Source organism: Nicotiana tabacum, chromosome 20, assembly GCF_000715075.1.
Source record: "Nicotiana tabacum cultivar K326 chromosome 20, ASM71507v2, whole genome shotgun sequence".
NCBI classification, from domain to species: Eukaryota; Viridiplantae; Streptophyta; class Magnoliopsida; order Solanales; family Solanaceae; genus Nicotiana; species Nicotiana tabacum.
Window position 1 is genome coordinate 124,210,943 of NC_134099.1, and position 14,552 is coordinate 124,225,494.

General features: G+C 36.1%; 1 protein-coding gene across 1 annotated transcript; it reads left to right on the forward strand.

The window, feature by feature from the left end:
* The first annotated feature begins 6,073 nt into the window (after positions 1-6,073).
* LOC107787669 (light-harvesting complex-like protein OHP2, chloroplastic) lies at positions 6,074-8,678 on the forward strand. The gene is made up of 2 exons (XM_016609273.2): positions 6,074-6,624; positions 8,370-8,678. Exons 1-2 carry the CDS (start codon positions 6,230-6,232, stop codon positions 8,482-8,484), a joined length of 510 nt encoding a protein of 169 aa, XP_016464759.1. The 5' UTR covers positions 6,074-6,229; the 3' UTR covers positions 8,485-8,678.
* The last annotated feature ends 5,874 nt before the right edge of the window (positions 8,679-14,552 follow it).

Here is a 14,552-nt window from a genome sequence, read left to right on the forward strand (position 1 = left end):
GCAAGTCATGCCCGAGAACTGGCGAACAAGTGCAAAAGCTCAAAACGACCGGTCGGGTCATTATAGAATTGAAGAGAATGAGTTTCGTTGAAGGTTGTTGATTTGGGATAAAATACGGTTCGAAGTATAACACCTGGCATTTATGGACTAATGTCATACAAGGTACCCTATGACCACGATAGTAGGGTACAAAAGTGTGTTAAAAGTGAGACCCAACTGATGGGCCACGACAGGTGCCCGAGTCCTACTTGTCGAATACCCTTAATATACGACTAATATATGAACATGGATAACATCTGCTGAATTACGTGAATAACACGTGTAAGGAAAACCTATCCAAATGACACATATATATATATGCATGCAAAATATGTAGGGCGAGCCGACAAGGCTGCTATAGATAACTGTATATCCAAAACTGGAAGCCGGCAAGGCCACATACTATCCAACTATACATACTGTCTACAGACCTCTAATAGAATATACATATGTACAAGGATGGGACTGGGCCCTGTCATACCCATATATGTACTCCAACATATCGTACCAAATTCCAAAACAACTTCGGATCAAATGTTGCACGCTAACTCTTACTGATCAAGGATCCTAAGAAGGGGGACCGTCAGCTTGTCTACCAGCACCTGCGGGCATGAAACACAGGCCATGGGAAATAGGGTGTCACTACAAATGATGTACTGAGTATGTAAGGCATACAAATCAGTACATAACAGATATAGATGAAACATGGAATAAGGAATTTTTCCTATAAGTCTAAATCACTTTGTAAATCCCAAAACATTTTTAATGTCATGCACGTGCATATAAATGTCATGCCATGCATGGATATAAGTGTAAATAACATCATTAAGCCTCTGAGGGCTTCCCATCATATCATCTCAACCACTATGGACAAAATCATCAACATGTACCAATTGATCAGGTGGTGGTGCGTATATAACGTCGTAACCTTTTTCCATACACACACACACACACACACACACACACACACACACACACACATATATATATATATATATATATATATATATATATATATATATATATATATATATATATATATATATGCCATCTAGTCATGGGTCAATGTATATATATAAATGAATGAAATGCATAAAAATATGTTAATAAGATCAATATATCTTTCGGATAAACTTTATCAACTACGTATTATTCTGACACCCATGAACAGAAGATGTGATAATAAGATACATGGGAATTCAAGAACATAGACACCTCTATATTTCTATAAATAGAGTCATTTATAGAAGTTGCACATTTACTCGTTTCGTTTGTATCGTATGGATCATGCTAAAAAGAAAGAAAGAATAACCTTAACATACTTGAGCTGATTCTCTTAGAATTTGTAATTCAAACTTTACAGAATCAACAACCAACATTATCTATATTTGGTATGGAATTGTTTTGCTCTTTGAAGAACTCACGGCCAGCCCAATCTCTATAAGAGATTCAATTGGATTTTAAGGCACACATGAATTAATAATTGAAGAAACATGAAGCAAACTAATTTTAGTAAGATGGAAACTCATGATCAGCCCACTCTTCTAAGAGATTCAATTCAATTCTTGATATTTAATCCTTTGTTACTAAGGAATAAGCATCTCACTAGTTGCAGGGAAACCTTTAGTGGGTGTGACCCACTTAGTGGATGACTAAGCCACTTTAAATCCTCCAAAATGTGACATCTATACAAGACTTATGAGTCACTTTAAATGTGATGGGGTGCTACCACGTTTTTGGGGAGGGATTAATCTTAACCCATAATTTCTTTGTTAATTAGGTAATATCCTATTACCCAATAATTGATCAATTAGTCACAAAATTAAGAATTTTCACAAATTACTTAAAATACTACTCACTTTTAACATAATTTATCTACCCTACTTATTATGGTTATGGGGTACCTTGTATGATACTAATCTATGAATACCAGGTATTACAGCTCGGACCGTATTCTATCCATCTCGACAAACTTCGACAAAACTCACTTTCTTTTATTCATTTACCCTTTAACCTTCACGGTACTTACTTATCGCTTGTTAGGAATAACATAAATGCTTATAACCTCAAAATAATCTCATCCCCGAATCTACGTAGATCAACGGAAGACGGAACTTTAACGTACGAATCGCGACATGTAACAACAGGTTTTGGCACTATTTCTTCTTCGAGCATGGACACCTTTTTCTTCTTAGGCACTTCTACCAACTCTCTAAAATTTCTCAACGTCACTGAATTGACTTGAGGATTTTTTTTTGTATCACTTGGAAGAGCTCTAACAGGTCTAGTATTCTGAGTGTTAGCCATTTGCCCAAACTGCCTCTCTAGATTTCTGAACTCTGTGCTCAATTGTTGATTTTTAGCCATAACTTTTTGATTGTCTAGCAAAAGCTTTTTCATCATGTTAGTCAAACTCTCTTGTTATTGCTGTGGGGTTTAGGTGGCTGATTGTAATTAGTTTGAGGCCTGATATTTTGATTTCCACCCCAAGAGAAGTTTGGATAATTCCTCCAGTTTGGATTGTATGTGTTACCATATTGAGCATTTTGATTCATCTGGCCCTCTAGCTTGTTGTCCCACATAGTAGATGGATTCAGGATTCACAGGGCATATGTCACTTGTGTGACCTTCACCACATACTCGCAGCAAGTAGACATTTGTTTCACATGCTGCATCTGTTGTGCTTGGTGCATTGTCATTTGTTCATCTTATTTTCTAATCTTGCTATATCTTCCCTCATGGCTGAGAAATCATCAAGTTCAATCACACCTGCTACTTTTTGTTTAATTGCTCTTCGTGGTTCCCCATCTCCTTGCCAATTATTATCATTAGTAGTAAAATTGTTTAGCAGGATCTGGATCTCACTGTACGGTCTTGACATGCAACTACTCCCACATGCTGAGTCAAGATTCATTTTTGATGCCTCGTCCAACCCATCAACGAAAGTGTGACCCAATACCTTATCAGTATGACAATGATGTAGGTAGTCTCTGAGTAGCTTCTTGTATTTTTTCCAAGCTTGACGAAGAATCTCGCCATCTCGTTGTTGAAATCCATGAATCTGGCTCCTTAGGGACTTTGTCTTCTTAGTGGGAAAAAACTTGATTAAGAATTTCCTCGCTAGATCATCCCAAGTGGTGATTGAGTTCGTGGGCTCCTTTTGCAACCATTCCTTAGCTTCCCCCAGTAATGAAAAGGGAAATAACGTCAGCCTGACAAAGTCCTTGGAAACGTTCGGATAATTGTAAGTGTCCGTAATTTCCAGGAAGCTCTAAATGTGCCTCTGTGGATCTTCATGAGATAGAACTACATACTGCCCAGTGGACTGAATCAGCTGTACCATGTACTGTTTGAGTTCAAAGTGACCCGTGATATCAAGCTTCACAATTGCCCGAGTCATATTAGCAAGATTGGGTCGTGCAACTTCTATCACCACAAGCTCTTTATTACCTGCCATCTCTATTGCTTGTGGTTGAACTATGATGTCCAACTCTCTTTCTATTCAAGCTCTATCTTCGACTTCCCTCCTCATTATGTGAAGTGTTCGTTCGATTTAAGCATCAAGAGGAAGAAGATTGTTTGCACTTCTACTCCTCCACATTCAAGAGAAGATCATGCGTTATCACACACAAGGCAAACCAAAAATTAAAACTTGTACAAATAATGAATAAAAGCTTAACTTAAATAAACAATCAATAACTAAGTCCCCGGTAACAGCGCAAAAAACTTATTGTGACCAAACACATACGTGATCGCCAAGTAATAAAGTGACTCAAAAGTCGGATGTCGAACCTACAGAGACTTAGATTAATCGTTAACTAAGCAAACTAAAATCAATTAATTGTCCAAGATAATCAAGAATGATGTTTTTCTATTAATCTACTATTGCGGAAATTAAACAAGTAACAACTAATTTAACAAGAATGCAAATTTGTATGATGAGATCTTAATTCAGAAGAGATGTAGATTCCAGGATTATGGTTGGTTTATCAATCCTATTAATTTCAATAATCACACTCGTTAATCTAAATTATCTATGATTGTTAATTAATAAGATCGTTTATATGAATAGCATGTTCCCACAATACTACTCGCCTGTCCATAATATATTAATCATATATTCTTATGGTATTGAATCTATCATGAACGAATATAATACGATATTCAACTAAGTAAGGCTGTTAGGTAGATTCCTATTATAACCGCGAAATCTTTCCCCAAGCCACGGGTTAAGAAACAAGCTCTCTTTAATTCTACTCTAATCTAAACACGGCTTTCCCAAGCATAGCATAGATAGTAGGGTGAATTGGTGCTACAGTAATTCACAAGTTAAAACTAGAATTAAAGAAACAACCTCAAGATGGTAATTCGAATTAACAGAGATGTAATTAATAAACATTAATAATCATGTCAACCACAACCCTAGAAACTTGAATACCTAGCCACTCATGTTCGTAGCAATAATTTTTTAAGTATTTTGCATAAAGAAATTACAACGAAAAGATGAAGGACTAAAGAACTCGATGGTTTTCTCCTCCAAATAATGCTCCAAACGTCTTCTCCCTTCCAAAATAGTCTCTCTAGGTCTAAAGTGTGTTAAAAAATATATAAAAAAATAACGTTTTTTCCATGTATTTATACCAAGTAGGGTTGAGCTTAGACGAAATCTCCTTTTTTCTAGCCGAAATAGGAAAACTTGCAAACTTATTGCTTTTCATGCATCGCCCCGTGCGTCGCACTAGTGTTTTTTCCTGTCAGACAAAAAAAAACTCAGTCTCTGAACTTTGGAAATTTTTGGCATAAAATTACATTAATGCGTCGCACTAGTGCATTTCTTCGGCAGTTGCTTCTTCCTTGAATTTTGACGTCCATAATTGATCCTCGACCCCCGAACGATCCCGGCTTAATCTTTTGGGCTTTTACTCAGACTTCAAAGCTCCAAATAGCTCTACTTCATTCCATAATATCTACATAGTTCGGAATCACTCATACAAGGAATAAAACACGCAATTAGTACAAAACACTAGCGAGTGAAGCTCAGACTCAATTAAGTGTAGTAAATTAAAGTGCGATAAGCAATTAAAATATGTAATTATAGCCTACCATCAGTAACAAATAAGGTAAAAAAAGAGAGTTATTGAAAGAGGAGCATGCTTGAGTTTAAAATATATATTTTTGGTTCTTTAATATTATTATTTTGACAAGTAATTTTTGTAATCAAGAGGAGTGCAATTAATTGTTCAATTTACGTAATCATATAAGATTCAGTTCAATTTGAGTAATTGTCTTACTCCTTGAAAAGGGTTATGCATTAAATACATAAGAACATGTACAAAGGCGGAGCTAGATCATTATTTAACGAGTTCGGACGAATCAATACCTTTTTACTTAGATTATGTTTTCGTAAGTAAAAATATACTATATATATATATATATATATATATATATATATATATATATATATTTAATTACGGTCGAATCCTATGGAGACTAGATATGAGTTCAGTAATAAGTTGAGAACTCATAAACAACCAATTATATTTTCGCCTATGCATGTACAATTTAGTATGGCAAATCCGTATGGAGTAGTAGTATATATATACACACTCTGGCCGGTCCACCCTGACATGATAAAACTAAAATAATCTTCACTTTGATCATAATTTATACTCCCTCTGTTCCAATTTATGTGAACCTATTTGACTGGATACGGAGTTTATAAAAAATAAAGTCTTTTGAAATTTGTGGCCCTAAACAAGTCAAAAAGGGGTTCAGAGTATTTGTGTGGTTATAAAAACTTCTCATTAAGGGTATAATTGTAAATTTAAGTTAAATTGTTTCCAAATTTAGAAAGAAATCAATCTTTTTGAAACGGAGCAAAAAGGAAATAGGTTCACGTAAATAGGAACGGAGGGAGTAGTATATATATTGTTAGTTATAAGATAATTTAAGTTGTAAACTGAAGAATTTCTTGATAGTTTATTCTGACTAGACAGAGTAGTTGACTATAACCTGCAAGACTTGGCCACATGTTATCCACAAAACACTTCCACTTCCATACAATCTTTCTCTGCGATAACAGCACAGTTAACCAAACACCATCCACTTATTCCCCTCTTTTTCTTCGATAAAGAAAACACAGCACAAAAAAAGAAAAAGAAAAAATATAGTAACAATAACATTCAAGAAAATGTCAGTAGCATCATCATCTACTTTCCCCTGCATTAAACTTCAAAACCCATCTTCTTCTTCTTCTACTTCTACTTCTTATACTTTCAGATTCTCTACAAACAACCCCACCATACTTACTATAAGGAGTTCTCAAGCTGATGGCCCATTGAGAAGACCAGTAGCTCCTTCACCACCTACCCCTGTAAAGCCTATCCCACCATCTTCAAGTATTAGTGCTCCTCCTCCTAAGCCTGTGGCAGTGGCAACTGTTGAGGATAAGAATGTAATTACATTGGAGTTTCAGAGGCAAAAAGCTAAGGCACTTCAAGAATATTTCAAACAGAAGAAACTTGAAGAAGCTAATCAAGGCCCCTTCTTTGGTTTTATTGCCAAGAATGAAATTTCCAATGGCAGGTAATTAAAGAATTACTAAGTTTTATTGCAACTGTCTTTCTATTGCTGCAAAATTGGGGTCTGAATGTGTCAATCTTTTGCGTTCTTTTTCAGTTTTGGTTTGTTTTCTTGTAGGATTTAACCTTAAGTTAATGTGTCATTTGTGTTTTTAAAAGTGACAATAAAGCGACAAGTGAGAAGTTAAATGCATAATTCATGACATTAGAAAATACCAAAGATATGGTATGAATTTAGTACTATAATGATACCCCATTTTTACTTTCAAGTCTCCAACATTGCTGAGAAGAGGAAACAGAGGTGGAGCCAGGATTTCTAACCTTAGAGATTCTAGATTGTGGGACCACGACTTCAAGTGTTAATGACCACGGCCGAACCCATAGTGCGGCTTGTGCCTCTTCCTCTGAGAGGAAATGCTCAAGGTTTAAAGTTTAAACTGCAAGTGACTTTAAAAAGTTCAGCATCTAATATACAATAATACAGATTTAAATCCAACTTCGTCAAGTCGACTTTCAAAGAACCAGCCTATTTTCGACGTGAATCACTTTGCGCGTCATTGTTTGAAGTGCACACTTCTAGGAAGCGCATGGCTTCGCCTATGGAGTAACCCTTCACTTCGTATTGTTTCATCGCTTTAACTACACTGGTTTCAAAAGTCCAGCTTTGGCGTAAATATTGACTTACAAGAATAACATAGCTCTGTTAGAAACCTACTTTGGCATGTGAAAGCATAAAAATTAGACCTTGGAACTGGAATTTGAGCTAACTTTAAGCATTGTATGCTGGCACTTTTGTAGTTCTTGATCAAATAAAGGTGTTCTTATTTAACGAAAGCACACCACGCCTCCCTCCCGATAAATTGCTGCTGAAAGTTAAAATTTAAATGGAAATGTCTATTTTCCTGAATCCCTGCAGTATCTTACTATGTATCGTGGCCAAAAACTTAAAATGGTTACCTCTGATCTGTGAACTAAGCAGAATGATAAGTATATTCGATTTTGTAATAATGCTTTGGTATAGAGACTCTTCACTGGTTTTAGAATACTTATATGTCTTTATCCATTACAAGATAAATGGAAAAATTGCATCAATTAAGAAACTAACACTGTTCCATCTACAACCGTCACTGCTGCATGACGGAACTCTAACTCGATCATGATTCATATGCAATCATTTCAATAATTAGCTGTATTGTCTTTTTCTTCAAATGGATTAACATAGCAATGTTAGTTTAAACTGAAAGGTTGATGAACAGTAAGTAGACTCTTGGCTGTATATTGATTCTGCAGAATTTAGTATAAGTTCTGATCAGCAGTTAATCCGTCATAGATATATTTAGTCATAACTAGTCTTTCGACTCTTGGCATATACACATTCTTTGTACTTGATTTGCCTTAAGATAGTGTCGCATTGGCTTAAATTTATCTGCACATAACTCATTTTGATACAAGATATTGGGTCCACATTTAGATTTTATAGACCTAGTTGATGTGCCATGTTCGTGAATAATGATGGATGTTGATATTTTGTTTTTCTTATAGTGGATTCTATTTTTCTTAATTTGTTTTTCGGAAAATGGAGATGATAAAACAATATATAATAACTGGGAGAATTACTTCTGCATCATTTCGCAAACAGCTTGTGTCTGGAATTTTATTAGTTCTTGCTTTGAACCGAGTGTTAGATTCTTTATCGTTGACATAGTAAGTTCTAACTTATGGTCATAATGTTGAATATCGGTTGAGCAGATGGGCAATGTTTGGTTTTGCTGTTGGGATGTTAACAGAGTATGCAACCAGCTCTAACTTCGTCGAACAAGTTAAGATCCTTCTCTCAAATTTTGGGATAGTAGACCTGGAGTGAGACTCTGTTGTATGTATTATGAGATCTATAGATTCTCTCCTCTATAATTCAAATGTTAAAATTCAATTGTTTCTTGTAAGTTCTCTGCCTGATTTTTCAAGTTTATCTATTTGAGTCACTTGATTGGAGTACACTGTATCTTACAACTCCTTTTACTTTTCATGAATATTGAAAATATGTAATTTTTTGTCTAACACGTATCATTTTCTCTCATTGTCACCTTCTTTTTTCATCCTCTTCTTCATTTTGAAAAAAGGTACTTATTGATATGTCACGTCTTGCCACACACAATGGTTACATACAAGATTTTTATACTTGGATCACAACTTGCTTCTGCTTTTATCTCTATCTTTTTGACATTTGAAAGATTCATCGTTTGCTTTAGCAGGAACGACTTGTTATTGTTTGGTTTTGAAGTATATAATGTCTAAAGCTACCGTTGTATATATAGCTACAAACTTGTCGGTGCTCAAATTGTCAAATATCCTCATCAAACATGATCCATTCGGACAAATGCATCTTCTGAGAAGATAAAGTATGCTAATGATGCAAGGCAAAGTTATAGGGAAATTGAATATTGCAAAGGTAAACAATCAATTAAACACAAACCACACTAGCTAGAAATTTTACATGGGAAAACTCATCAAAGTGAAGAGTAAAACCACGGGACCTGTAGTCTATCAAAAGACTCCAAGTATATCATACGAGAGTGACAAAATTTCTCCAAAATGACTATAACAATACCAAGAAAAGAGAAACAATAGCAACAAATGTAATAGTAAAAGAAGTGAAAAACGAGAAAGCTTTACAAAAAATGAGCTAATATTTTAAATTTTATTTTCGTTTGGATAGTTCAATTGTGGAATTTCATTATTTATGTATATTTCTGAAGAATGAGTATAATCTTATTAATAGTAGGAAGAATTTGTCTTGTCATTTTCATAGAGGTTCTCTACTTCATCAGATTTATTCTAATATATTTGAAATACGTTGTAAGAGCTCAGGGAACTACCCTCATTACTTACTTAGAATTATAGTTTTTTCAAATATAAAGGCAACTCTAGAACATTTTTTTTCATTCTCAACTATAAAAATCCAACTTCGATATGATATTTCATGACTTGAGGGTGTTTACATTTTTATTCTCTAAAACTAATAGGTCTGAGAATCCTTTTTCACTTATAGTAAGTTCTACCACTACTTTGGTAATGACCCGACCGATCGTTTTGAGAATTTGCAGTTCATTCGGTTGTTTGAGGGTATGAGTAGCTCCGTATGATGTATTAATGAATTATGTGAATTGTCGGTTTTGGTTTTCAGGTTACACGGAATTTATTTAGAGAATGATTCTCAACTAGGATGTTTAAGTTGACCGGGTGTTGACTTATATGTAAACAATTTCGGATGTCAATTTGAATGGTTTCGTTAGCTCCGTTAGGTGATTTTAGACTTAGGAGCGCGTCCGGAATGTGATTTGGAGGCCCGTGGTAGAATTAGTCGTGAATTGGCGAAAGTTAAAATTTTGGCGATTTTGGTCGGCAATGAAAATTTTGATATCAAGGTCGAAATGAAATTCCAGAAGTTGGAGTAGGTTCGTGGTGTCACTTTTGACTTGTGTGCAAAATTTGAGGTCATTCGAGAATTGATTCTTTAGCCTATATTGATCGTATTGTATTGTTTGTGGCTAGATTCGGGACGTTTGGAGGCCGATTTGAGATGCAAAGGCGCCGCGGAGTAGGATTTTGGCTTGGTTTGAGGTAAGTAACGCTTCCAAACTTGGTTCTAAGGGTTCTAAACCCCGAACTGTATGTTATGTGATTAGTATTGAGGTGACGCACATGCCATGTCACGGGCGTGCGGGCGTGCACCGTGAGATTGGGACATGGTTCATTCCATGGCACTGTTCAATGACTCTTTCTTGTTGATATCCGTGTTTCCATCATGTGATTAAGTAAATGAGCTGTAAATCATACTATATATCATGTTAGGGATTTACGCTGATACTGTTGGGACCCCTAGTGGTCGTTCTTGCTTTCCTCTCACTAGTTTCATTGATATTTTGTACTCTGTCTTATTTCATATCATGTCTCAGTCTCAGTTGTTATTTATTGGCACATCATATCGTTGTTCTAGGCTAGTTTTCATGGCATTGTGATCCCGTGTGTGAGACTGGAGAGTGATGACTAAGTGAGGCCGAGAGTCTGATTATGAGTGACAGTTATGGGATCGGGTTGCACGCCACATTATGTTGATGATTACGAAAGCGCTTGGGCTGTAGGAGCCCCTCCGGAGTCTGTAACATATCCCAAGTGAGTGCGGATGATATTATTGAGAGATGTATTTCCCTGGACATGGATTTGTCTGAAGTATTGATATCTGGAGATGGATTTCTCCACACGGTTGGAATACCTTTTTCCCCGGTAGCGAGTGACATATAGTCAGCGTTGAGTATATTCCGGGATGGATTTCCCTGGGCCGGATAGCCATATACGGTACCGAGTGGTTGAGTATGTACATATATATATATACCTGGAGATGGATTTCTTCTTAGGGTTGGATTACTTCTTCCTATGTACTGGTTGACTTGCAGTCAATATTATATATGTTCCGAGATAGATTTCCCTGGGCCAAATGGGCATATGTAGTACCGAGTGGTTGAGCACTTGAGAGTGGGAGCACATGACATTTTATACAGCATGTGCATTGTCATGTAGATGTAGCAGAGTTTTATTCTCTACCTTGCTTGTATCTGCTCTATTCTACAGTTTCAGCTGCCTATTAAATTGAAAGCATACCTGCATTTTTGTATGTTATTGATGTATATTTGTTGAGGTTGAGTTCGTCACTACTTTTTCGTCCATAGTTTGGGTTTGTTACTTACTAAGTTTGTGTACTCACGCTACCCCCTGCAGCTTGTGTGCAGATCAAAGTATCTCTAGGTGGTAGCGGCTACTGATATTTTTCTGTTGTTGATCATTAGAGTTAGTAAGGTAGTTGCCTGTCAACCGCAACCCTGCTTTCTTCTTCTCTATCGTCCTGTAGCTGTGTTTTGGATTTTTCCCAGACTATGTTGGTCTTGTTATTATTTGAACAGTTGTAATAGTTGCTCATGACTTAGTGACACCCCGATGTTAGGCTATCTTATCCGCATTTTCTTATTTTGAGTTTAACTCTTTTATGAATTTCTATTATGAAAAGCTTTGACTTAATATTTATGAGATAACAAAGTATTTTTGAGAAGTGTCGGCTTGCCTAGTACCACAATAGGCGCTATCACGACATGTTAGAGTTTGAGTCGTAACAAGTTGATATCAGAGCCTAGGTTACATAGGTCTCACGAGTCATGAGCAGGTTTAGTAGAGTCTTTCTGATCGGTACGGAGACGTCTGTTTATTTTCAAGAGGCTATAGAACCCTTAGAAAACTTCACATTCTTGAATTCTTATCATGCGATATTGATTCAGCTTGAAGCGTAATCCTTTAAATTCCTTCCACGCATTCGTATGCGCATTTGAGCGATTCGTATCAGTTGTGCATCGACGACGTGAGATTCCATGGATGAGGTGCGAGGTGTGATTTCAGTATGCCGATGAAGGGCCAGTTTGGAGGGCTTGAGGCTGGGTTTTGACCGTAGCTTGAACACATCAATGTTGATTGTGTGAGCGTGCTTGTGGATTTATATATTCGCTAGTGTCCCTATGAGTATGATATGATTGTGAGATGAGTTCATATGATTTGAATATGATGAGAGGGATTGGCTTGAGGTGTAGAAAGAACTATTTGGTTCTTGATTTCTATCCTGACTTGACGTATAGTCTTGAGTTATAAGTGTGATTGAGGATCCTTTTCATGCTGTTTAGTTGAGGAGTGAAGTAGGTTTTCATGTCGTGATATGAGTTCAGACTCAGGAAGAATAAGTGATTGCATAATGTTTATTACTGTGGAAGGATATAAAGAGATGTTATTTTGAGGCAAAGCATGTGGGTTATCTCCTGCGGGGTGTCCTGAGGGTCCTGTAATCCCTATGTTGTTTTATAGCGAGTTCTCTTTTACCAGTGAAATATATGTGTTGCAATTTGAGTTTGGATCACTTATGAGAGTGGGCTTAACTGTTACAAGTGTAAATGCGAAATTTGCAAATGATTTGAGATGCTAGTGGTTTGTGTTACATGAGCTTATGAAGGATTTCGTTGAATCTCACCGCGGTATATGGCTGTAATAAAGTATGGGCATTGTGAGTTATGGTGTGTTTCGATCTATGGCTTGAGCCAAGTGGGGGAGTCCTCTATTGATAAGTTGATTATATGGTGATGTGTTGTATTGGTTTCGGTTTGACGTATATTTGTGATTGAGTTATGTTCAGCAGAGGGTGAAATCGAGGATGACTTGAGTAAAGAAATTTCTGTGTATGAGTTGTATTAGGCTTTATGAGTATATGAGAATTACTGAATGATTGAGTTGTTATTGGTAAAGGATGTAATGTATATTGAGTAGGAATTTATTTGGTTGCATTAAGGTGTGGTTACTTCCTTGGGTGTTGGAGTGCTAATGGGGCATAGGTCGTTCGGTCTATTTGATCAGTCTAATTGAGATTTGAGCAGATTGGATTACTCTCGAGAATGGTTCTAATAAATTCAAGATTTATAAATGGAAATTGAGAATGTTGCGGATTTGTATATGGCTAGAAGCTGAGAGTTACATTGGATGGTGTCGAGACTCACAGTATTTTTATATCATTATGGTTTCTACATTCAGTATCAAGAAGGTAAAAATGAACAGCTTTAAATTCATAGAAGGTCTCTTCAGAGTGGGTATCTCGGTTGTGGTACTTTTAGGGTGCTTAAGAGAGCATTCAACAGCTTATGAGCCTTAGGGTGGTGTAGTTTTATGCTAGGGTCTCCCGTGGTGAGTCTTGGTTAAGGATTGTGGTGTTATGGCGAGGAGAAGTATCAATTTGAAGGTAATTCAGAAAGAACTCAGATAAATAGGACAGCTTGGTAGTAGGTTGGATCGGCATGGTAATGGATATGATCTGTTATTTGGGTGCTTATGATGTGGTGGGTTTCTACAGGTGTTTCGTGGAAATGCTCTTGGTCTTTTGGTGACCTGCATATCTTGGTTGAGATAGGAAGAATCAGTCCTGACGGTTTGGTTTTGTGCAAATGGGATTTGGAGAGTTCTTGATGGTTTCTACCACAGTTTGAGATGTATATTTCCTACTAGTGTGTGGAGCATGTTGCGTATTGTGATTTTCTCCTAGATGTGATCAAATTGAAGATTCTTAACTAATTGAGTATGTAGTTTGTTTGCGACTCAGAGTTGATCTTGAGATTTTTGTATTTTTCTTATGATGGCATAATAGGTGTCGTGTGGTATGTAGGATTGAGATTTGCATGGGCAAGGTCACGATTCAATTTTGAAAGGAAGGTCCTGAATTCTTAGGTAGCATGGACAGTTTCAGATGACTAGGTAACTGACATTTCTACTTGGTATGGCTTGATGAGAGTGTACATTTTGTGAGCACGTGATTTTTGCCCTATATATGAATTATTCCCAAAATTCCAAAGAAAATGATTTCTTTATTATTTCACAACTTTTGTGAATTTTGGTGTTATTTTTTGGTAATTGTTGCGTTTTATCTGTGCATTTTTATTCATATGAAAAATACAAAAATATACATCTGCATTAAGGATCTAATTTCATATTTTTAGTATTAATTAGGGGTTAATTTGTTTTAGAACAAAATATGAAGAAAATAACAAAAATAGTTCATTTTTGCATTTTTAATTGTTTAATTGTGAATTCGCCACGAAATAGCTTTTAAACAATTTTAGGAGTTAATTAGTTTAACTTTGAAGTATATTAGGATTTTATTTTAATTGTTGCATTTTTATAAAATCAGAAAAATAATACAAGAAAAATACAAAATAGATAAAAGAAATGAAGAAATAATTGAAATTTGGCCTTGATAAGGTAACATGAATTGGGCCATTTATTTCACCCAGCCCAAAGAAAAATGACCCCGACCAGCCCAATCCCCAGAACCCGGCATGCCCCCACCCGATCCAA

Coding starts and splice junctions, on each gene's coding strand:
- LOC107787669 (XM_016609273.2), top strand. CDS start 6,230: ATGTCAGTAGCATCATCATCTACTTTCCCCTGCATTAAACTTCAAAAC. Junction 6,625..8,369: donor AATGAAATTTCCAATGGCAG/GTAATTAAAGAA, acceptor TCGGTTGAGCAG/ATGGGCAATGTTTGGTTTTG.